Source organism: Sitophilus oryzae, unplaced genomic scaffold, assembly GCF_002938485.1.
Source record: "Sitophilus oryzae breed Bouriz unplaced genomic scaffold, Soryzae_2.0 scaffold_1396_pilon_pilon, whole genome shotgun sequence".
Classification (NCBI taxonomy): Eukaryota; Metazoa; Arthropoda; class Insecta; order Coleoptera; family Curculionidae; genus Sitophilus; species Sitophilus oryzae.
Window position 1 is genome coordinate 11,108,855 of NW_022146055.1, and position 26,798 is coordinate 11,135,652.

Sequence of the window (26,798 nt, forward strand, 5' to 3'; positions counted from 1 at the left end):
ATGAAGTTTTGATTTTGAAATTGGAAAAACACTGCAAATAGTAGAAGAAATATAAAAGGTGTCCCAGAAATAAGTGCAAGTATTTTAACTGGTAGTATAGTTCACCCCAGAAACACACCTATGAGGTTTTTTTCGCGAATTTTTTTTTTGAGAATTCTGAATTTTTTGAAAAATGTTTTCGATTTTTTTTAGTTTTTAGTTAAAAATCATAATTAATAATAATTCATCTTGATAATATGGCAACGAGTATGGCAACATAGGTAGGTAGTAAATTAAATTTACAAGAAAGAAAATCCAGAAAAGATCCAGTGGCTCTCAAAATTTGAGCAAAATATCATTTTTTTTGGAAATTTTCAAAGTAAAATAACTCTGTTATTTTGGACTTATCTGAAAAACGATAAAGAGAAAATATGTTTTTTTTATCGAAATTAGCTATATCGAAGTTAGCATGGAGTACTTATGGAAGAAACTCAATCATATTCAAATCTAGAATGCCACTTTATCTAAAGATGAAAACATTCTACCAATGTGTACTACCAGTCATGATATACATATGCATGCGAAACCTGGACACTGCAAACGGACATTATAAGGAAACTGTAGGTCGCATAACGATCAATGGAACGAAATTTGCTGGGAATAACCAAGAAAGGCCTTAAAAGAATAGAGTGGATACGACAAAAGACCCAGGTAATAGATGTCATCCACAGAATCAAATCCCTCAAGTGACAATGGACAGGACACCTGGCAAGAAGGAAGGATAACACATGGACCACAGAAATTACAGCACGGTACCCACAAAAAATTAAAATGCCTGGAAGAAGACCAAACCTGAGATGGGACCATGATATTAGGAAATTAGCAGGAATAACTTGGGCCCGCATAGCGAACAATATTCCGTGTTGTATGTGGTGAACAATCCTGTATAATTATAGGGAATCAATGAACGACATAGGTATTGTTAATAAATTTTAATTAAGGGTGTATTCCGTTGCTTACCTTGGTTATGGTTTTATGTTCCGTTTCTATCGGTTTCCTGAAAGTTTTCTTATTACGGAACACGGTTCCTGAAAAATTCGGTTATAACTGTCACCAAACTAACCAGCGCGAGAAGGCTGGTTTTTCTGGTTTTGTTTGTCAATCAATGTCATTTATGTGACAGAAATCAAGCAAATATTGAAAGTTCGAGTGAAATTCTCATTTAATTTCTAAAATGTGTAATAATATTTTGTATTTACATCCAAAAACAATGGAGATAAGCAGTAAAGGTAAATAAATTTCATTAACTAAATAGAATGACTTTTCAGGACCATTTAAACTATCATGCAGCCATTGTTTCTTAAAGTCAGGAACATTTAAAGAAAACATGAAAAACAAGACAACAAATAATCGTGAATGTTTTGGAAGCTATAAAAATAAAAATATTGATTAAATTTGTCTATTTATTATTGATCTGTTTTAATATTGGACATTGGCCCTGCAAATCTTCACTTGAGCTGTCTAACGAGTGTAACAGTTTATTAATAAAGTACTTTTCAATATTAAACTCCATTGAAAAGAAGAAGCAAACGTAAAAGAAGAAGCAAACGTAAAAGCAGAGAACGGGTACATTAAAAATGCATAAAAGATAAATTTAATAAAGAGGTATTGAAATTTAGTAAACGTCAACATTTGACGTTTCCAGTATTTTATCAAACCGTTCCGTATCAAACCGATGTTTTTCAGGAACCGTTCTTTACCGTAATTTACCGGTCTGGTTCTCCTGGTTTTGCAACGGAATACAACCTTAGGTTAATTAACGCGAGTTTTGCTGTAACGCAAAAATCCTAAAATTCAGCACATTTGAATCGACTTTTCATCTTAATAATACAGACTTTTACCTGAAAGAAGTTAAATTGACCTTTGGTATACATTTGGCGAGACCTCCGCCATAATATAGGCTTATCGGATATACCCGTACGCCACAATGCAAATATTTTACCACCAACAGATAAAGTGAGGTTCAGCGCTGAAGATGTTTCTATCCAATTTATTGGTCCGTCGTGAAATCTTGTGTCAAAGCCGAATTTAGCTTGTTCTGAATTTACTGTTTCGCCGGAATCAAAATCTTGACCCTCCCATATAACTTGGGCAACATTTCCTAACAAAATAGAAAAATAAGTGGAAATACCGGGTGTTTATCAGATGTGGGTCACTCCTATAATTTTTTTTACGTTATCAGATAAAAAATAAACAAGATTTGGTATACGTTATTATATGACATAAATCAGGAGTGATCAACGTATTATTGGTAATTTTTGATTTTTAAATGACGCCCTAGGCATTTTTCTACTTTATTTCATAGGAAATAACACTGTGAATAGAATGTCAACTTTTGACATTCTAGATTACAATGACAATTTGACTCTACCAAGTGTGTGGTATCAAATTATTCGTAAAAAATGCTTTTTCCAAATATGCTAATGAGCCACCCTCGTTCCATTTAAAAATTGAGATATGATTAAAAATACGATTAGAGCATTTTCTAACTGGCCAGGACAAGACTCTAAAAACATTAGACGATCGAATCTATTTTTCCAAGGCTCCTTGATGAAGAATTAGTGTTTTTAACATAGCCATGGCACCTTAGATTGAATTTTAAAATACAATTTTTTATTAAGCGAGAATGTCAAAAGTTGTCATTCTATTCAAAATGTCATATTCTATCGAATAATGTAAAAAAATACCGAGGGTGCCATTTAAAAACCAAAAGTTGTAGTCATTTCCGGTGAAACCGGAAGTGACCAAAAACAATTGAATACACCAATCAATCCTAATTTATGTCATATACTAACATACCAAATTTCGTTTATTTATCTGAAAAAATAAAAAAGTTAAAAGGGCGAGCCACTTTTGAGACACACCCGGTATTTAAGAACAATCAACAAATTTAAACTGCATATACCGGGTGTTGCATCGTCGAACTGGACATAGGAAATCCCCTGTAAATTTTAATGGGGTCAGTTATTGGCTTCCCTAATTATTTTAGAGAATAATTCTATTTAGGTTTATTGAAGAGCACTAAAACCCACATTCAAAAGAATAACTTTAGATATTTTTGATTAGCTCGTTTACGAGTTATCGCCGATTTCTTTTTAAATATTTCTCCTTTCTTATGGCCCTGTATTTACTTATGAGCACCAGTCAAGGTAAAAGATAACTGTCAAATGAAGTTGTCATTTCAGAAATTTACCTATTTAGTGCTTTATTATTATTGAAAACTCATTCCTACATCGGAAATCATTAAGATGTATTTATAAATACAAATTAATATGAATTAAAGTAAAGTAAAGTAATCAATTACAAGGTTAATTATAGTATTATTACAATATTCAATAACTTAATTATTGAATATTGTAATAATCTTGTAATAATACTATAATTAACCTTATTAATTTATACTATTAAATTGTTAGAACTTTAGGATTTAAGAAGATGTTCAAATATTCCTCCATCGACTGCTAGACAATAACCCAGGCGATCATAAAATTCTCTTCTTACATTCGCTAGTTGGTAAAGTGAAATTCTATTGCATTCGGCAGAATGCAATAGATTCTATGTGCCGGGCAGCCAAAATTCTATGTGGCGGGCAGCCATCCATTTGGTACGAAAGTTCCTGATTTTCCCTAGCGGCATCATGTAAAGCAGGTAAAATATGATTTTCGAGTAGTTCCAAATAATATTCTGCATTTAAATTTCGCGTAAGAAATAATGACCCGATAATATTGTGTCCGAATATCCCTGCCTAAACATTTACTTTCTGTGGATATTGCGTCCTTGTTTCGACAAACCTGTGTTGGTTTTCTTTGTTCCAATATCTGATCGATTTTTTGAACGTTTATTATTTAAGGTAAACGTGCATTCGTCAGTGAAACATATGTGTTTTAAAAATTCCCTATCCGTGTTTGCTCTTTCCATCATATCAAAACAAAACGCCTGCCGCCGTATTTCGTCCCCATCTCGTAGCTCTTGGTGCTTTTCATATTTGAAGGGATAATATTTATGCCGTTTCAAAATTCGAAACGCTGTAGTGTGATCAGTGGCGTAGCGACAAATTATGGGCCCCCCCACGAAACTTGAGTTAGGCCCCCCCGGCCTCCTTCCCTATTCCCTATTTTGAGAATAATTCTATATTTATATTATTTTATTTTATTTTATATGAATATGAAGCTAGTATGACCAATTCAGGAAACAAATTTGGGAAATATATCTCAACTTCAAACCTAATATAAAATTCAACTTTAATGCATATAAAAACAAAAAAAATATATACAATACACGATGTGCGAAGAACGTTACAATACAAAAAATATTATTTTCGAACAAGGAACAAGACAAAACATATTCTTTGAAACTAGAGGGAACAAAAACTGAAAAATGTTCGGGCACTAAGTAGCGAACAATAATAAGGAACAAAAGAAAATTAAAAATACTCTTCAAAACTAAAGCAATATAAACTAAAAAATCTTTGGTTTGCTAATCTAGCGGAAAAGAAACAAAATAAAAAAATATTCTTTATGACTAAAAAAAAATTAAAAACTAACAAATTCTTCAAGTAGCTAAGGTAGCCATACTATTAGTGATGGGTTGTTATTTAACTATCTGTTATTTTATAACAACTATTTATAAATAACATAACGCAACCGTTACTACTTCTAAAAAATAACAGATATAAAATAACGACACGTAGAGATCGGCCGCTCGTGAAACGAAAAACGAAGTCGGCGCTCTACATCACCACGAAATTCTATGCTGCTCGAAGCAATTCCAAAAAACAACTAGTATGGATGGAAAACATGTTATTTCGTCAACCATCGATACAGGCGGCGAGACAACGGACAACGGAGGGGGGAAAGCGCTGCGGCGAACGTAGCTGCTAGTGATGGGCAAAACTGTTATTTTTAGATAACAGTGGAAACTGTTATAGTTATTTATAAAAAACAGCTTAAAATAACAGCTTAAAAATAACAGGTTTCTTTATTTTACTGCTAAATATCTGAAAGATTATGAGGCGGTCACCGCCAGGCGTATTAACGCAGTTGCAAGTTGCAACAATGATGTGCTCGGTGGTAGTATTTCAAGGGTGTCAAAACATTTCTAAATATCGATTGTTATCTAAAATACCTCTCTAAAAACGGTGGTTGTTTACAAATAAGCGCTGTTTACAAATTGCGATATAAAAAAGCCAAAATTCCGCCACTCGTCTATACCTATACATTCCGATCTACCTACGCCCTGCCCCTCGATCCGCGTAGATCTTGAATTGCGTAGCAGTGTACAGGGTGCATCTCACTCGACAGGCGAGAAGCTCTTAGTTATGATTTTACCATTTGCGGTCAAAAAATAGCAATATAAGAAAATGTGTAGTATATTCTTCATAAGTAAACCAACTACACACTAGAGTTCGAATTAATTTTACACTTAAACTAGCGTGTACCCGCGACTTCGTTCGCGTCGAATTAATAATTTCTAATGGTGATGATAAAGCAAAACAAGAATTTCCATTAACATACAAACTGGATAAAATTTTCTCACATTTGCCAAAAATAAGCTTTAAACGTCAAGCAGTTTAAGCAGAATCGTGGTTAATCAATTACTCAACGTTTTGGAACACCCTGTATGATTTTTAAAAAAATTCAAAATATGTAAAAAAACAAAATAAATTATGCGTGTCCAGGCGTTTTCCCGAAAGACTAATCGTTTTTAAATAATAAATATTGTAATATTTGAGGGGCGTTTTCACCCTGTTGGAATTTGAGATTCGAGAAACCCCTCCTTATCGAACCTCAAACCCACAGTCAATCCGTTTGCCAAAAATCAGCTTTAAACGTCAAGCAGTTTAAGCAGAATAGTGATTACTCAATGGTCATATTTTATGAAACACCCTGTATATCTTTTTAAAAATCTTAAAATATGTAAAACAACATAATAAAATTTACGTGTTTTAAGAGTTTTCCGAAAAAACTCACCGGTTTTTAAATAAAAAATATTCTAATATTTGAGGGTAGTTTCACCCCCTTAGAATTCTAGTTTCGAAAAATCCCTTCTTATCGAACCTCTACACGCTAAAGTCAATCCGTTTTCCAAAAATCAGCTTTTTACGTCAAGGGCTTTAAGCAGGATCGTGTTTAATCAATGACCAGATTTTTCATAACACCCTGTATACATTTTTAAAAAATCTTAAAATATTATTCTGAAAATTTTTCAGAATAAATAAATACCTAAATATTGAAACTTAATAAGTAAGTACTGAAACATACAGCGCCATAATATCTCGACCTCCGCCCGTTATGCTCGTAACAGGTTGAAAAACAATGTATCTAAAACAACTGATGCGTTATTCTCCAACCTGTTTCGAACCTCCATCGATAATCGACCGATGCAGCAGCGTTACTTTCCCACTCCTGTTATCTCGACCGCCAGGCGTTATGCCCGCAACTGTTTCAAAAAACCTGCTTCTTTTATATCCTATTATTTTTAAGCGGTATCGACCGAAGCAGCTACGTTCGCCGTAGCGCATTCCCCACTCCGTTGTCCGTTGTCTCGCCGCCTGTATCGATGGTTGACGAAATAACAGGTTTTAAATCCATACTAGTTGTTTTTTGGAATTGCTTCGAGCAGCGTATAATTTCGTGGCGGTGCAGAGCGCTGACTTCGTTTTTCGTTTCACGAGCGGCCGATCTCTACGTGTCGTTATTTTATATCTGTTATTTTTTAGAAGTAGTAACGGTTGCGTTATGTTATTTATAAATAATTGTTATAAAATAACAGATAGTTAAATAACAACCCATCACTAGTAGCTGCTTCGGTCGATACCGTCGATGGTCGTATTTACAACAGCTTAAAAATAATAGGATATAAAAGAAACAGGTTTTTTGAAACAGTTGCGGGCATAACGCCTGGCGGTGGAGATAACAGGAGTGGGAAAGGAGCGCTGCTGCATCGGTCGATTGTCGATAGAGGCTCGCAACGGGTTGGAGAAGCAGTCATTTTAGATATGTTGTTTTTCAACTTGTTACGAGCATAACAGGGCGGCGATCGAGATAATCGGTGTGGGAAACGAACGCTGCTGCATCGGTCGATTGTCGATGGAGGTTCGAGACAGGTTGGGGAATAACGCCATCAGTTGTTTTAGATACATTCTGTTTCAACCTGTTACGAGCATAACGGACGGAGGTCGAGATATTATGGCGCTGTATGGTTCAATACTTACTTATTAACTTTCAATATTTAGGTATTTATTTATTCTGAAAAATTTTCAGAATAATATTTTAAGATTTTTTAAAAATGTATACAGGGTGTTTTGAAAAATCTGGTCATTGATTAATCACGATCCTGCTTAAAGCCCTTGACGTAAAAAGCTGATTTTTGGAAAACGGATTGACTTTAGTGTAGAGGTTCGATAAGAAGGATTTTTCGAAACTCGAATTCTAAGGGGGTGAAACTACTCTGAAATATTAGAATATTTTTATTTAAAAACCGGTGAGTTTTTCGGAAAACTCTTAAAACACGTATATTTTATTATGTTGTTTTACATATTTTTTAAGATTTTTAAAATATATACAGGGTGTTTCATAAAAAATATGACCATTGAGTAATCACTATTCTGCTTAAACTGCTGGACGTTTAAAGCTGATTTTTTGCAAACGGACTGACTGTGGGGTTGAGGTTCAATAAGGAGGGGTTTCTCGAATCTCAAATTCCAACAGGGTGAAAACGCCCCTCAAATATTACAACATTTGTTATTTAAAAAACGGTTAGTCTTTCGGGAAAACGCCTGGACACGCATAATTTATTTTGTTTTTTTACATATTTTGAAATTTATTAAAAAATCATACAGGGTGTTCCAAAAAGTTGTTGAAGTAATTGATTAACCACGATTCTGCTTAAACTGCTCGACGTTAGAAAGCTTATTTTTGGCAAATGTGAGAAAATTTTATCCATTTTGTATGTCAATGGAAATTCTTGTTTTGCTTTATCATTACCATTAGAAATTATTAATTTTGACGCGAACGAAGTCGCGGGTACACGCTAGTTTAAGTGTAAAATTAATTCGAACTCTAGTGTGTAGTTGGTTTACTTATGAAGAATATACTACACATTTTCTTATATTGCTATTTTTTGACCGCAAATGGTAAAATCATAACTAAGAGCTTCTCGCCCGTCGAGTGAGATGCACCCTGTACACTGCTACGCAATTCAGGATCTATGCGAATCTCAGGGGCAGGGCGTAGGTAGATCGCAATGTGTAGGTATAGACGAGTGGCGGAATTTTGGCTTTTTTTATATCGCAATTTGTAAACAGCGCTTATTTGTAAATAACCACCGTTTTTAGAGAGGTATTTTAGATAACAATCGATATTTAGAAATGTTTTGACACCCTGGAAATACTACCACCGAGCCCGTCATTGTTGCAACTTGCAACTGCGTTAATACGCCTGGCGGTGAGCGTCTCATACTCTTTCAGATATTTAGCAGTAAAATAAAGAAACATGTTATTTTTAAGCTGCTATTTTAAGCTGTTTTTTATAAATAACTATAACAGTTTCAACTGTTATCTAAAAATAACAGTTTTGCCCATCACTACCTACTATCATACTAGGTAAACTGATAAACAACATTGACTTATAAACTAAAATATTTAAAATTAAGTGACAAAAACTTGAATTTCTTAAGCCGTTATTTTCAGGCGGTAAATTGTTTTTTTCTAGCTTTTGCCTCCGCAAATTTTTTTATTATCTGGGTGTTATCCATTTTGACCGCCTCTTGTGCCTCTATGGACAGTATAGCCAAGTTAGTTAACCTTGTCTGAGAGGAACTATTTCGTAAATAATTTTTGATGATTTTCAATTTGGAAAATGATCTTTCCGCTGTAGCAACACTCACCACTCACTGGAAGAGTTAGAAATAATAATAAAGCTGTTGTTTCCTCTGGAAAATTTGACGCTAAGGTGTTATTTTCTACAATTCAAAATACAGCAATATCTTTAATATTTTGAAGAGAATAATTTTTTTTCCTTTAGCGGCATACACAATGCGACTATCACTAAAGGGAAAGTCGTAGACAGATCGCTCGAATATGTCTGCTGTGTGTTTTTGCTTAGTGTTTCTGCATCCATAAATAATTCTTTTTCAGACAAAGTTACCACAAAGTTTCAGACGTTAGAGGTTTCGGGCCCCCTTTGGGCCTGCCCCCCCCTCCACCGCTGCTGCGGGGGCTTGCGGTAGTAGCGCTACGCCACTGAGTGTAATCTATTCCTAATTCATCCTCAAGTTTCCTTGTGCTGATCTTTCCATCGTTCTCTTCCACTCACAATAAAACAATATCATTTCTTGCATCTTCTCTTTGTTCCTGCCTTGCTTCTTCACATCTGCAGTTATTTATTAGGGTGCCTTTGGTCTCAAATCTCTGGATATTCCTTGCGATTGTAGATTTTCCAGGTATCGGTCTATTCGGATACAGAGCAGCAAACATGTCCGACACCTTTTGATAACTATTTCCTTGATAATACCATTTAATCATCAATACTTTTTCTTCGGTAGTGTAATTCATGGCTAATATTTTCGATGTAGGTATGAGTTTTTAATAATACTAGCACTAAATAGATAAATTTCTGAAATGTCAACTATATTTGACAGTTTCAAATGACAACTTCATTGACCTTGACTGGTGCTCATAAGTAAATACAGGGTCATAAGAGAGGAGAAATATTTAAAAAGAAATCGGCTATTTTCGCAAAAAAAAAATTGAAAATTTGGATTTTTTTTAGTATTTAGTACAAAATCATAATTTCTTCATAATATGGCAACATATTGTAGTAGATTAAATTTACAAGAAAGAAAACTGTCCAATGATCCAGTGGGGAGAAAGATATATTTATATTTCTATTTCTCTAAAGACAGAGAATATATTTCTTTATTATTTCTACAAGCCCTGAAAATATTTGTAGTTATTTAAGACTCGCTCTATAACAGGGTGGCGCCTCTCATACGCCGCGGAAGTTTAAAGGAGGACGATAGTTTATATCGAAATGAAATTTTGGCAGCATATTATGTAGGTTAACTGAAAGCATTTTATAAAAATATATAGAATTATACAGGGTGTCCCCAAACAAAGTTACATATCAAAGTTTTGTTTTTTCTAATGGAACATCCTATATATTAATTGATTTTCGGATTCTAGGAAAAAATAATGGTGTGTTTTTAAAGAAGCATATACCTAAAATCAAAAGATTTTGACATATTTCACATTTTGTGAAAATGAAAAGTAAATTTTAAATTTCGAAAACAGCTACCTAAATTTTAGTTGACCTTGTATAGCCTGATATTTAATTACAGTAACCATTGTATCTTAAACCAAATTGAAATTTGACCCAAAAAGTTATACAGGGTGAGACAAAATTAATATGGAACATTAGTCACTTTTAAAAGCAAGTTATTCCTTTATTTTAAACAGAACACCCAGTATATTTTTCCGCTGTTCGATGGGGAATTTATATATCATCAAAATATTATTAAGGTTGCCTACCCCTCAGACAAAGATTTTCCTAGATATTTTCATTTTTATGATTTTGCTGATTTTGCCTCAGCAGATCTTTATTATTTGAAAAAATCTAGGGGCGGCTGAGTGTGATATACCTTTTTTAATTTAACAAAAATTAAAGATTGTAGAGTAAAATAATCAACGGTAATAAAAAGATACACGTTTAAAACGTATTTTAATTATTACAGAATTAAAACTAGATATAAACCTATAATTATGTGATAAAAATTAGCTACATGAAATCAAATGCTCAAAATGCTTCCTTTCCTGTTAACTGCATAAAATAATTATCTTTTCAAAAGGATCTTTTCATTTTAAAAGGTATATGTGGAGTTCTACATCGAAAAACAGCTGCAATAATTTCTCTCATGTTGCCGACAATACTTGGTCGAGTTTTGTAAACACTGTCTTTAACATATCCCTATAAAAAAAAACCAGACTAGATAAAATCAGGAGCATTTAAGTATTCTATTAATTGGTGAATGGACACTGCATTCGCCAACTAATACAATCATATCAATTCTTTCTGATGTAGGATAAGTTTGCACTTTCGGCAAATTTCTGAGATTTTTTCTTGTTTTACCTGACACAAAATAATAACTAGTTGTTAAAGTTGAACTAATTAGACAGCTATATCAGAGGCTATATTGAAGTAATGTCAGACATATCACAGCCACCTTAATTTTATCAAATAATAAAGATCTACTCAGATCAAATCATGTGAATGAAAATATCTAGGAAAATCTTTATTTGAAGGTTTGGTTTGGTATATCCTTTGGACAAACTTAATAATATTTTGAAGTCAAAAACCTTACACTTTAGTCATATACTTACCTTATAAAACTCACCTTTATTTTTCTCCCAGAATCCGAAAATCAATTAATATATAGGGTGTTCCATTACAAAAAACACAACTTTTATATGTAACTTTTTTTGGGGACACTCTGTAGAACTCTCTATATTTTTAAAAAGTGCTCTGAATTAACCTACATATACTCACAAAATTTCATTTCAATATAAACTGTTGTTCTCCTTGGAGCTTCCGCCGCGTATGAGAGGCGCCACCCTGTATATGGGTGTTTGATTTTTTTTTCAGTCGGCATAGTATGCTATTGTGTTGAAATACTTGCCTTCCACTGTTCCAATGTGGATCTTTTGGTGAATGTCATTCAATGTTTTATTGCATTTCCAGATTGGTTTGTAAATCACACGTTCCCTAAAGTTGACCTTTTTCCCTTTTTCCGATTTCGGATTTGCTTCCTCGTATTTCAACTGACAAAATGAAGATGAACATCTTGTTATCATTGCTGGCTTACTTTTTCCCGAGCCTTTTCCCTCTTGTTTATTTACATTAATTTTATATATCGGTTTTAAATTTAAATGGAGCGCCCGAAAAGGAGACTCGTCAAACTAAAACATGGAAATTTTTTATTTAGAATATTGGATATTTATATTTGATAAAGTTATACCGTATGATCGAAAAAAAACGGCGTCCAGTTGGCTGGGAAATGACAATCGCTGACATTTCCCATATAAAATGACAGCGATCTTCATTTCATAGCCATCGCCGACGCCGTTTTTATTCGATCATACGGTACATTAGTTCAGTGTGAAACTATGACTAGTTTTACATATATAGGTTGTAAATTTGTTTATTACTCGCGGCAAGAGCTTTATGGTTGAAATATGGCAACCTCGGCCCGCTCGTCGACAGATGACGCGACGGGACGAGTCGGCAGAAAACCCTATAAGCTGCTATAAGTGCATGCGTTCTCAATAGGCAATGTTGCCATTCTGTTCCCCTATAATAACTGTCCAGTTAACAACCTGTATACAGATACAAGGTCCGAGGGTGTCCGTAGAGTGCGTAGGGCATCTGTAGCTCCTATAATAAAAAACTTAGAAATTTTGTTTAAGTGCAAACCTAAGTTATCTATTAAGATATATTTCAAGAAAATATTTTAACATCTACAGGATAGCTCAACAAAGTGTGAGTGGAATGGGATGATGTTTTTTAAATGGAACACCCTGTATATTATTGCATTTTTGAATTCCTTACTTATTATATACGTGTTACATAATTCTAAGATATTATTAAATATGTTTTAATATTAGTAAATGAATAAAAAAAATATTTTTTCAGCCTTTTAAAAAATTCTATTAAAAATATATTTATAAGTCGTGAAATAATATACTAAATATTTACTACAGTTGGTCTGTAATTACTTTCCTATATATATCGTAATCTTAAACCATACAGGGTGAAAAGTTATTACTCTTCAAACCAGTTAAAAAATATGTAGGTGGCGCCCTCTACAAGTAGGGGTCATATTGACATAAAAATCAAATTTCTCATGTTAAAAAACTCCCAGATACCAATTTTCATCCAAATATTGATGGAAACGGAACTTCTACATGAATGGATTGGAACTTCTACACCCTGTATCTCCGAAACTAAACATTTTAGGACATACGGAGTTTTTTTACTTATTTTGATCTGCAGAATATGCTGCCGAAGTTTCCGGAATACAGTCCGGACCACCCTATATACAGAGTCATTCACCTCATTCGAGTATTTAAATTTGAACCATAATCTTAAACCATACAGGGTGTCCAAAATTCTATGCCAAATTTTCTAATATATAAAATATTTTTTCTTCACTTTTTTAAACCGAACACCCTGTATATTATATCTTTATTAGATGGAGAATTAAAAAATGTTTTTTATTTTTTTTATGTATTTTTTAGTATTTTAAGTATTGAAAATTTTGCCAATTTCAGATACCTCTTGTATTTCAAACTAATCAAAAACCGATTTTGGTTTTAATTTTGTTTCTGCATCAACCTTTATGGATATAACATCGTCCTTTGTTATCACCATAATATACAGGGTGAATTTTCTACGATGTTCTCTATGAATATCTCGAAAACTATTAGAGTTAGAGAATCGGTTAAATGGGGAAAGAATTGCAGTTTTGTTAGGTCAAATATAGCCGACTTTCGGAATATCTAGCCGACTTTCGGAATTTTTGAAAAAAGTTTATGGGTTACTAGATAATTTCAAAAAAACAAATTTCGGCCATTTCAAAAATGCTCCCTAATTCCATTATAATCTATTTTAGATAAAAAGTTTTCAGATAAAACTATTTTGTTCGAAGAATTACTGAGTTATAGCCAGTTCTTATCTTTTTTTAATAATTTCACTTGGTATGGTATTCTTGTTCTATTATGATTTATAACTTTTAAAAAGACAGAATATTTTATTAAGCAGTTCTTTACAATTTATATTAAACAAATTAAATCTTAAAAAAAATATTAGTAATAAATAATATTAACTCACTACATAGACTTTAAAATATTTTAACAAATGTTCAAAAAATCCGCTTCAAAAAGATAAGAATTGGCTATATCTCAGTAGTTATTAAAACATATTGTAGCTTATATCGTTGAAAAGCTTAAAAAATGGCGCTTTTCATGAAGTCATGACCAACTATTGTTTTCATCTCGGTTTTCATTTAAAAAAACATATTTTTGTGTCATATGTCAAATATGACAGTTAAAAAAAGACGGAGAACACAATCTCACTAAGGATATGATTACTTACATCTTTTATCTGAAAACTTTTGGTCTAAAGTATATTGTAATGGAATTAGGGAGCATTTTTAAAATAGCTGACATTTGTATTTTTCAAAAAATCTAGTAAGCAGTGGCGGCTCGTGGTCATTATTGTAGGGAGGTCAATATCTAAAAATATTGCGTCGATTTTTTTTAAGACGCGCCCAAATTTAATTGGTTTCTTACAAGGTATTTGTACGTTTAGTTAAAGGAAAATAAATCTAAAAATAAATATAAATTCTGTTAAAATGAAACCTACCCTTACATTTATATACAAGTGGTCTAGTGCAATTTCACTAAAAACCCAGTCAATGTTCTTATACATATACACAATTCTAAAAGTTTTATTTCATATTTTTTATATTTAAAGTCAATACGTTCTTTCTCTAAACGTTTCTCGAAATTTAAGCAATTGTTTAGTTTTAACCGCACGATTTCATAAACTAAACACCATGTTTTCTATTTTAAAATATCTATTTAGATCAGTCAGCCACAGTTCATCATTTATTCTGTAACGTTTTTAGTTCGTTACATGACTTTTTTATATATAATATATGATGTCTGGCCTATCATCACCGGATTCCCTCTCGGCCGGATAGTTTATCTGACGCGTAATTTTTACGTTCTCTAGTCGGCAACCCTGCTATCGTTTCACTGTTCTGTGGAGGCGGGCGCTGTCAAGATCCTTGTTATATGTCAAGGCGCCTCTCTGCGTTTAAACCTCACTTTGTTTATGGCCACGGTTGCAAATCCTGCTTTTAGAAATGGCAATTTAAATCTTGCTGCAAAATCTGAATCAGCTGCCATTTCGAAGCTACTGGTATAGATGAGTTATTATCTTTTATAGATTCGATATTATTATTGAATATTTTTAGGGTAGAGTTTTGGATGTCCCAACTTAACTTGTATTTGTATTTTTGCTGGCACGTTGGCGTCCCTTTTCTTTTGTCCTCCAGAATGTTACATGGAAGAAAGGACAGTTTCTTTGTTTTTTATTGAGCCCTCGGAAGTAATTCGAGGTAGGTTTATTTTGTTTATTAGACCCTGTTTGGTTTTAAACAAGAGTTTCATATTTTTAGGGTCCAAGGTACGGACTATTTACAAGGTACGGGCATTATCCAAGGTCCTAGTAGTATCCAAGGTACGGGTAGTGTTCCCCTGTACCGTTATCTTATGGACGGACTGTGTCCAAGGTTATGGTCCAAGCTTATGGCCCAGGTTACGGACATTATCCAAGGTTCTAGTAGTGTTCCAAGGTACGGGTAGTGTCCCCATATTACCACAGTATGGATACAGCATAAGCCCCATGCTGCTTCGCTCCCATTTCTAAGCCTAGTCAGTAGCCACGGCTGTATTGATTCATGGTGTCCTCATTCTGGCCCCTTTTGTTGTTTTGGCCAACAGGATCGCCGACAGACAGTACAGAGATGTGAGACCACCTCACGCTGCTACTGTTTGAAGCAAGATTACATAAAGAACAGCTAAGTGTAGATTTAAGTTCTAGTTTTACATTTAATATTTAAAAAACATTTTCAGTCTTAAACAATAACGTACATCTTAAGTAATATCGTACAGACTATTTTTAGTGGTTAGATTGTTAAGCACATTCATGTCGATTTAATATTTAAAATATTATTTATATCTTAGGTTTCATTACATTACGTCTTGTAATGGTATTGTTTTCATAGATATTTAGTAATATTCTTAACACCACTTTTGTTGACATATAACTACTATAATAATTATTAAAATTGTACAATGCTATTTACCATCACAGTCCATCTTGAATAAATATAGTCATTAGATTTAAGTAATATACAACTGTGTTTTCTTTCTCTGTACATGCCTGGCGCCCAATATCTATTTCTTTGTTTATTGATATTACTTAATTTTCTTTCCAGTGAAATACCTTATCCACGACTGCTCTCCGATGAAAAGCTGCCGTTCGCAGTGGTAATGTTTATTAAAAAAACGCTACGCCCTATTTGGCGCCCAACGTGGGGCCTCGAGAAAATAAAAACAGCCCTTAATTCGACACTCTATATTATTCAGTCTGTTTTGTATTTTTTACTCGTAATGTATTTCACTGGAGTCTGACAATTTTCCTGATTAATTTTCTTACATTCATTTTTGTAGTTTAATCTTTTTTGGCATGATACAGGGGAGGAAACAGTTGCAGTTTTCTTAGTACGATTTAAGACTGAAATTTTTATTCTCTTTCTTATTTTTGATATTTCTATTTATTATTATTTGGGTCTATAGAACTCAGACAGTTTCATATTACGGAGATATATCAGCTGTGTGTTTTGATATTTTTGATATTTTGATATATTTTTGAACCTGGTATACAGGGCGGTCAAGATTTAATGCTTGGACCTGAATTTTAACGGTACAGGGGAACACTACCCGTACCTTGGATACTACTAGGACCTTGGATAATGCCCGTACCTTGTAAATAGTCCGTACCTTGGACCCTAAAAATATGAAACTCTTGTTTAAAACCAAACAAGGTCAAATAAACAAAATAAACCTACCTCGAATTACTTCCGAGTGCTCAATAATAAACAAAGAAACTGTCCTTTCTTCCATGTAACATTCTGGAGGACAAAAGAAAGGGGACGCCAACGTGCCAGCAAACTACAAATACAAGTTAAGTTGGGACATCCAAAACTCTACCCTAAAAATATTCAATAATAACAACGAATCTAATAAAGATAATATCTCATCTTTACCTGTTGCTTCGAAATGGCAGCTGATTCAGATTTTGCAGCAAGATTTAAATTATTACCATTTCTAAAAGTCGGGTGAACAAAAGTGATGTTAAGTGCGGAGAGAGTTGACAGAAGCGATGTTGACAGCGCCTCCACAGAATAGTGAAACGATAACAGGGTTGCCGACTAGAGAACGTAAAAATTACGCGTCAAATAAACTATCCGGCCTGAACGAGAGGGAATCCGGTGATGATAGGCCAGACATCATATATTATATATAAAAAAGACATGTAGCGAACTAAAAACGTTACAATCCATAACCAGAAAATTATGAATTATTACCTACACAAATTTCGCGCTACACCTCAAACTACATGGGATTTCTTTCGATATTAAAAATTTAAGTATTGCTTTATATTGACTAAACCAAACATTATACGCGATAAACGATATAAAAACCTTGGTTGTTTTATAATTTCAGTTTTTATAAACACCCAAACTGCCCAAACGGCGAAATTTTTCCAACGACTGAAATCCTTTTATGAATGACGCGGTCAATGGTGCCAAAGGCGGATTATAGTACAAGCATAGTATAAGGAAACTAGCAGATTTACTCCTTGTCAAATCCTTTGTTCTTTTTCTGCCACTTTATATGACCTTGTCCTCGCCTCCCGTGATCACTGACGTAGCTGTATAGTTGTAGTCATAGACTTAGAATAAAATATAGACTGAGCATCTCATTCATAAATAGCTGGAAGATGCGGACAGACAACGTCTTGTTATTGTTGTGTTATTGTTTTTGGCTCTAACGAGTGCGACACGAGCGATAGATAGGCTGTCTCCGTCGTAACGGTCGTTTCCTGACGGCTCTGCCGCCCAACGCAACACTGTCTTTTGTTTCTTCAGTGCACCTGCACTCTCCGTATCATAGGCGGGTATTTTTTTTAATTTTAATGAAGCTATAATTCAATTAAAAATATATCGTATTTAAACTTTTTTATATTATTAAGATTTAGGATAAAGAAAATAGTTTAATATAAAGCAAAGTTTAGGACTTGGATTAAGGATAAAAATAATAAAGTACGTGTTATAGAAGAAATTTTAATAATCGAAATTATTTAATTTTTGAAATTGATGATAAATTATTAATTTAATAAAATATTAATTTTAGTCAAACATTTACAACTCTAATATTAATCAAAACAGGATCTATTCTATAGACATAATAGAACAGAAAGAGAAAAAACTTTATAATTGTTTAATTTTTTTTTCCGGTAAAAGTGATGTCTTATTATGTAAATTAGAAAAAACAGGAATCTGTTCCATTAAAGCAAGCTTTTAGGAAGTGAATAAAATGAAAACTACATTTATTTAACTCGTTACTGTCTTTATTATAGAGTAAGTATAATAATGGTAATGGTGACTATACTTTATTCAATGGAAATATGCACCAAATTCAAACAAATATAAAAGGCATGAGTATAAACAGTATTACTACAGTAATATTGAACATTGGTTCAAAAATATTACATTAATATAATACAATATTACTGTAGGTATTACTGTCAACGTGCAAGCTTGTTTGAAGCTTGATGTATTTGTATGCGCTTGGTACATCTTGGCGTTGGAAAATGTATAGAAAATTATTAAGAAAAACTAGTACGTAATGGGGGATATCTTGATATACAGAGTGGTCGGAATTGTATTCAGGAAACTTTGGCAGCATAATCTGCAAATAAAATCAGTAAAAAAAATAGTATAAATTTATGTCCTAAAATGCTTCGTTTCAGAGATACAGAGTGTAGAAATTTCATTTTTATTTCGCTTTTTTCCAAATAATTTATGAAGAATGTATTGATTAATTCGTTTCCAAATATCTTGAGAACTATACTTGTGGCGAGTGTCAACAAGAGACCTTATTAAGTAAAAAACGTTGGAAATGTAAATTTTTCTCAGTAGTTTTATATAGATACAGACAAAAAGTATTACTCTTCAAATAACTTAAAAAATATGTAGGTGGCGCCCCCTATTAGTAAAAGTCAAATTGACATCTAAATCTAATTTTTCATGTCAAAAAACTCCCAAACGCCAATTTTCGTCCAAATATTGACGTCACTTCAGAAATTATTTGGAAAAAAATCGAAATAAAAATGAAACTTCTACACCCTGTATCTCCGAAACGAAGCATTTTAAAAACTTACAAGTTCATTTTTTTAGAAAGCCAATGCAACATTTCTGAGTTTCAAATAAAGATAAAAAACAGTAAAACATATAATAATAATATGTAAATTATTTTCTTGGATACATACATATATGGCAAATAATAACAGATTGTTTTATTAAAGATTTACGTTTTGGTTAATTCTAAAACTATCTTCAGATTATATGTGATATTACTTAAGTGATATTACATTATAAAAGAAAAAATGAAAATTATACCTTATAATCGAAAAAAAACGGCGTCAGCGATGGCTATGAAATGAAGATCGCTGTCATTTTATATGTAAAATTATATGGAGTATGTATCGATGGTTTTTTCCAAGCCAACTGGACGCCGTTTTTTTCGATCATACGGTATTACAAATTAATAATAGATTAACAGTCGAGAAAAAAAAAGAAAAAACTCTAGGTAAGTACTGGATAAATTTTAAAATGGCATATTTATTTTATCTTTGTTTAATATAAAAAAAACGAAATATCTACCTGGTTTACATAACCCTGTATAATTTGTGAAATAATAATGGACAAAAATGCAAGCGGTAAGAAAAATATTTACAAAAAATATGTACTTGTTTACATTTCTGGACCATTGTTCGTCATTTTTGTTATCATAATGGTGACCCTATCATAAAAACGTAGTTATTTCTATACCTGATGTGAAACTATAGGGAAAAAGTAATGTTTGTAAAATATTTTAGTCTTGAAAAAAAATAAGGAATGTTTGGTATTTTAAAATGTTTGGTAGCTTGTAATTTTTTCGACTTTCTCGATTGTTTATAGTTTATAATAAGCCTTAAAAATTGTTGTTTCATAATGGAATATCATTCTGGAATTCCTGTATGTTATTTTAGATTCTAAGGATGGTTTTAGAATAAAAAGAAACACATTTTTCATAAAAAAAAGCATTAAATTAACCAATGCCCAAGAAAATAATGTGTCTACTTCTTATGTACTTAATAATGTATCTACTCGTTATATTAATAACGAGGTTAGTAAGAACCTTTACGTAAATGATAAATATAAAAAATACAGATTTTCCAGGGTTTATAATTTACTAAATTATTATCTAAATAAGCGCCTTTCTACAACGCCACTGACGCCAAAATAGTAAATTTGACTTACCTGTGGAATGTTGTTCCAGGACTTAAATAGTCCAATTTCTTACAAATTTGGCACTGACGAACATGTTTTATAGTTTTAAATAAAAGGTAATCAAAATAAACACTAAACCGACACTACACACTAAGAAAATCGAATCCAAAAAAAATACAAAATCAAAACATCCAATAAAAACAATAAAATAGCCATGGCGAAACTGTGACAACAAGGTTTTACGACACGTGCTTTACTCTACTATGGCTCTACTACGAGAGAATAAAGAATGAACAGGCGACCCGGCGATTGATGGGTGTTGCCAAATTGTAAAGAATTTGTCATTTTTAAATAGTCTCCGTCTTATAATTTAGTAGTATAGGGACTATTTAATACATCTTTCTACTATTAAACACTACTTTATTAAAATACAGTTTTAATATCTCAATATATGTGTATAACAACAAAAAAAATATTAATAATATTTTAGACGTGACAACATAGGCTGGAGGCGAAAGACTCAGACGGCCGAGGTCAGCTGCACCCAGGAGTAAACATGTTTACAAAAATTAATATTGGACCGCGCTTAAATGTAAATAGTGTAGTCTATATTTTATTCTAAGTCTATGGTTGTAGTCTATTAACTAGGCAAAGTATAGTCGTGGCACTCGTCGTAGTTTCACAGATATGTATTTAGAAAAATATGAGTTCCCAATAAAATAAAATAAAATAAATTAATCATCGAGTAAAAACTTGCTTCAAAACAGAATGTTTTCACATTTCGTGTAGGTAACAATTCTTCTGTATCTGAAAATCTTCTGATGGGAAGAAATGCGGAAAATATATATATAATGACATATTTTTATATTATTATCAATTTCAGAGATTTTCTTCAATTTTTTTTTATTTAAAACAAGTTTAATTTTCTGTAGATAACTGGATTCTATTTAAAGCACACTGCAGTGTTGCCATTCTATTTCTTATTTACTAAAACTTTGGTTAAAAACATTGTATATAAAAAGTGGCAAAAAACTAGAGTGAATATAACTTTATTAATACTTAGCTATGTTTTCTTAAACATGACAAGGACACCAGAATAAATTCGTGTAGAAAAATTTACTTTATCGTATACAGGGTATTTTTTATGGCGTCACCAAAATCGTAATATTTAAAATGTTGTATCTCATTTTTTTTAAATGCAACACCTAGTATATTAATTTTCTTTCAGATGTAGAATTAAAAAGTGAACATTTTTTGTATTTAAAGTGTTCCAATATTACATTATTCTCTATATAGAATGATGTATATTGAATGATGTAAAATAATTTAAAAAAAAATAAAATTAACTTTACCATAACTTTTTTGTGACACCCTGTATATAAAAAAATATAAATATATATATAATAATATTTTAGGATACGACCCTTTATAAACCTTGAAACTTGGAAGATTCCGTCCGCAACCTGGAATGGGAATCTTGCAACGGTCTAAGACACTCGAAGAAGTTTCTGAGGACTTGTGATCAAGAAAAATCAGAGATCTTCCTGGGTTTAAGTAAGAACAATCTTCAGATTGTCACGGGGTTTATAACAGGACACTGTCTCCTCAATGAACACCTCAGTAGATTGAAAATAAGAAGAAACTAGTAAGGTCGCAGTGATTAACTCCCCTCCCACTTATTCTAAATTCTAAAATTCTGAAAACCTTGAAACATATGAATAAAACTTTTTTCACATCTTCGACAAGAACGACGATATTGGACTTCCTCGCAATAATGGGCCACCCTGTATATTTACGGTGGTTTAAAGCTAGGTGTGGCACTTTTCTTCCCTCAAATATAAACTCAATATTTTGTCTATAATATTTTGAATATTATTATATTACGACCACTTATAATAAAAAATAAATAATATAAAAAAAACATAAAAAAATACAGTCCACTAAATTTATAATAGATTGTGCTATTATAAAATTCTTTCATTTAAAAAATATGAATAATTTGCGGAGACTTTAGATGTACAAAATATTTACTCTAAAATTGTTTCAAAAACCAATCTATATAAATTATCTCGTAAATTATTATTGGAATGAAAATTTTATGGCAAATCCCCTGACCAAAGAATATTTTCATGCGCAAATTTGAGACAACCTGTATATCTAAAAAACTATTTCAAGATTTGCACACATGCTAATAAAAATAATAACATTTAATTAATTACATAATATCCCAGCTTCTAAAATAAACAAATATAATTAAATGTTTATTGATAATTATTATCAGCTTGCCGATTTACATCCGATGGAAATCCAAAAAAACTCAAAGAACAATTTTTTGAATTATTACTACAGTTAATAGCAGCACACAGTAAGGCACTCATTTTTTGTCAATCCGTCTCAAATGTCCGTCTCAATGTGCTGGGACGCAACGCTCGAACCTCGCAGCTCGACGGACGGAATTCAACTGAAACGCTTTGCAAGCTGCCGATATTCGACAGCTTGCAAAAACTGGCAGAAAATATTTGCGAGAATGCAACTACTCTTTTCCTTAAACTATGGTACAAGCCGACCAAGCCAAGGCTTGTAGCGCCAAATCTGAAAGGGCGCCACATTTTCCAGTCAAAAGACACAGTGCACCTCATTAACCGATTACCGAAAAAGATATGAAATGAAACTAAGAAGCAGTTTCAACCGAAGATAGAAAAAAAACGGCTTTTTGAACGACTTAGAAAGTTAAAAGAATTACAAGTTGATGTAATGGATTGTAGAGGACAAAGTTACGACAATGCTGCTAACATGTCTTGCTGCTATACGGGATTACAAGCAAAAATTAAAGAAATCAATCCATTGGCGACATACGTTCCATGTGCAGCCCATTCACTGAATCTAGTAGCACACATCCTCAGTTGACTTTTGTGTAACTTCGACATCATTTTTTGGCGTGGAACAGGAATTATACAACTTTTTTTCGGTATCAACACAAAGATGGTCTTTGCTTGAGTCCAAGTTTTCTATTAAAAATTTATCAGTCACCCGCTGGAGTGCACGAGCAAATGCTAGTAAAGCTTTATATACGTCATACCATGAAATATCTGAGGTTTTGCTATCAATAGCTGAGGATGAACATAAAAAATCTTCGACAAGATCGGAAGCAAAAAATTTAAAGATTAATGCGATTCGAAGTTGCAATAATGAGTTGTTTTTGGCATGAAATATTGGAAAGATTTAATCAAACAAGCAAAGCTCTTCAAGCAGTTGACATTGATTTACAATCAGTGCTTGGATTATATGAATCTTTACAAGGGTATTTAACTAATCTAATATACGAGATCAGTTTGAATCTTTTCTGACTGAAGCTGCTACTTTATGCCAAAATAATATTTTCCAGTATGATATATCCAGGAAACGAAAAAGAAAAGTACCTTTTGACGAAGCAAAAAGTGACACACATTTTACAGACGGAAAAGCGAAATTTCGAATAACTGTATTTTTTCCCTTAATAGATAAAATAATAAATAAACTCATAAAAAAGAAAGATGCGTACTAAGAAGTAGAGAAAGAGTTTGGTTTTCTTACCAATCCAGCCTGCTTAAGTGATGAAGATCTTACGCAAGGTTGCTTGAAATTGATCAATACCTATAAAAATGATCTGGATATAGCTATTGAAAATGAAATCCTCCAAGTTAAATATATTCCGAATCTTCCGCTGGACCCAAGGAACTTACTAAAATCACTTAAGAAAGAAAATCTAGTTGGAATATTTCCAAACTTAGAAATAGCATTAAGGCTGTTTATATCCAAGGCAGTAACCAATTGTTCAGGAGAGAGATCGTTTTGGACTTTTAAGAGGGTTAAGAATTATTTGAGATCCAAGTTGGGTCATTCTAAACTTAGTGACTTAGCCTTAATGTCCATAGAATCAGATTTACTTAAAAATTTGGACGCAACAGAAATAATACAAGTTTTTGAGAAAATAAATCCAAAAAAAAAATGTTTTTCATAAGGTTATTTTGTTTTTTAATACTTATTACATAGCTTAGTATTTATGTTATTAGGGTAAGAAAAAGCATGTTTTTTAGATTTTAATTTTTTTTATATTTATGTTTATCTAGAATAGATAATATCTAAACTCGATCGTTTATTGTCGTTGAGAAATAAAATGTTTTTTGTAGTTTGAGAATAAAATGTTTTGTACTTTTACTTTTTCATATTTGGGTCATTTGAATAATGAAAAAAATAGATGGAGTAAAAATAGGGGCGCCAAAATATCCCAGGGCTTTGGGCGGTTTCAAGTGTTAATACGCCTCAAACTATATCTATCGCACCTTAACTGGTTATATTTTCTATACGTAGTATACCTTACCTTGTTGACGTTACGAGCCGCGACATTTGGAGTTTAATAGGTGCAAAACATTGCGGGAACGAAGGACAAAATGAAATTTTGACCGGCAGTAAAGAAAATGGGTAAAATAAAACGTTTTGAAGCGAAAATTGGACAAATTGATGGTTTTTGGGAATAGTTTAGAATATCTTGGAATAAAAAAAAATTATTTACAAAAAGTATAACTAAACAGGTTTTTCCTAATTTTCTTCTGATTTTTTTTGGGGGGGGGGGGGCATTGACCATTTGACCTTATGGTTAAGCCGCCACTGCTAGTAAGCCATAAACTTTTCCAAAAATCCGAGAGGCGCATATGTTTATCCTCACAAAACTGAAAAGATACCCATAGAGAACATCGTAAAAAACTCACCCTGCTCTTTGTCGATGTAGAAATGCTCATCTGTGTTGTTATTTATACCTGTAAAGCACTAGGTATTTTCTTAAGTCTTTTAAGTCGTTTCGGTTTATAACTGCCTGCCTCGATTGTTGGCTTTTTCTTTAAATCCCAAACGCATATCGAACCATCTAAACTAGAACTGATGATCTGCATGGAATGATTGACTACACCATCCTTTTCTTCTGCCTCTAATATGTTGCCCGTTTTTGAAATCTCGAAAAATGGATCCATCCACGTCAAACCTGTATAATCCGTCAAAATTAAACAGCATGAAATTTTGTAAAATTGAAAAAATATTTGCTGAAAATACTCTACAGGGTGGTCCGAACTGTATTCCGGAAACTTAGGTCAGCATATTTTACAGATAAAAATAAGTAAAATTGTTCATATAAATGTGTCCTAAAATACTTAGTTTTGGAGATACAGGGTGGAGAAATTTAATTTTTATTTCGATTTTTTTTTAAAAATTTCTGAAGTAATGTCAATATTTGGTTGAAAATTGATGTCTGGTAGTTTTTTGACGTGAGAAATTTCGATTTTGATGTAAATATGACTCTTATTTGTAGGGGGCGCCATCTACATGTATTTTAACTTAAAGTGTTTTGAAGATTAATAACTTTTTGTCCGTACCTGTAAAACACTACTGAGTAAAAAAAATCTACATTTTCGTGACTTTCTACGTAAAAAACTGTTCTCAAGATATTTAGAACGGAAATGGTCAATACATATCACCTACTGACAAAAAATAAACAATTTGAGTAAATAGTTAGGTACCCACTTGACTGAAATAATAAATTCGGGAAATTTTTATTTTTTTAAATTAATCACAAATCTTTCTGCGAAAAAATGATGATAAAGAACTTTTGGCACAAAAACATTTCAAATTTGTGATTTCAGACTAATAGGTAACTATTTTTAGTTAACATATTTAATTTATGTCAATGACAGTCAATGATGATAGATACTGATAATTTATATTCCTAATATCTCAGGAACCATTACTCGTAGCGATTTTTCGATAGGAGTCATATTGACATCAAAATCAAATTTCTCATGTCAAAAAACTCCCAGAGACCAATTTTCATCCAAATATTAACGTTACCCCAAGTAGCAAATTTTATTTTATAAAGGCTGTATAAACAGCTATGTGATTATTTTTATAGGATACCTCAATTCGTATAACGTGCTATAAGACCGTAATATGATAGCTTTACAACCAAAAAAGGCCCATTTTTATACAACCGTTTAGTAGTATAGAAGTTCTATAAAAAGGGTATACAACTCTTATGCAACTATTTTACACAGCGTTATAATTTTCATATTATAAAACTAGTTTTATTGTGTATTACGTGGTCACATCTAAGAAACAGTACAATAAAAACATTTGATCATTTAGCGAGGTAAAAGAGTATTTTATTTTTTACCGAAGAATATCAGGAGCAAATTATATTTTAAGCGTGTCGTAAAATGAATCTGGAGGATGTGGATTGTTAAAAAGGAGACTTTACTCGACGGTGAAAATGGCGGGTAGAGCCAGAAGGTACAACAAATATGTAATATAAAAAATCATTGGGTTTGAAAGGTAGGGACAATTTTTGTTGCGCCGAAAATTTTACTGGTAGATTATAGGTATGTATTTGGCAAAAAATTAAAGCGCTTTAATTTCGATTAAGGTTTACGAATAAATTTAAACAATAAAATAAAATAAAATTTTCAAAAATTCTTGTTTTTAATTTAATTAAACAGATTATTACTGTTTGTGGAAATATTATCACAAAATAGTTCTCAAAAATAACATTTTAC

At 32.3% G+C, this 26,798-nt stretch overlaps 1 protein-coding gene and 1 long non-coding RNA gene across 2 annotated transcripts in view; both read right to left on the reverse strand.

Moving 5' to 3' along the window:
* The window catches only part of LOC115876040 (WD repeat-containing protein 63), a 71,378-nt gene that overhangs the window by 13,635 nt on the left and 30,945 nt on the right, over positions 1–26,798 (reverse strand). The window contains exons 9-11 of the mRNA XM_030891714.1: positions 25,017–25,237; positions 11,713–11,992; positions 1,881–2,140 (exon numbers count right to left, since the gene is read on the reverse strand). Of these exons, the coding sequence (XP_030747574.1) occupies positions 1,881–2,140; positions 11,713–11,992; positions 25,017–25,237 (761 nt within the window). The remainder of the gene's footprint in view (positions 1–1,880; positions 2,141–11,712; positions 11,993–25,016; positions 25,238–26,798) is intronic.
* On the reverse strand, positions 18,279–20,312 carry LOC115876041. The gene is made up of 2 exons (XR_004049085.1): positions 20,251–20,312; positions 18,279–18,637 (listed from the first exon to the last, which is right to left on the reverse strand). It is a non-coding gene; the product is annotated as an uncharacterized LOC115876041 (long non-coding RNA).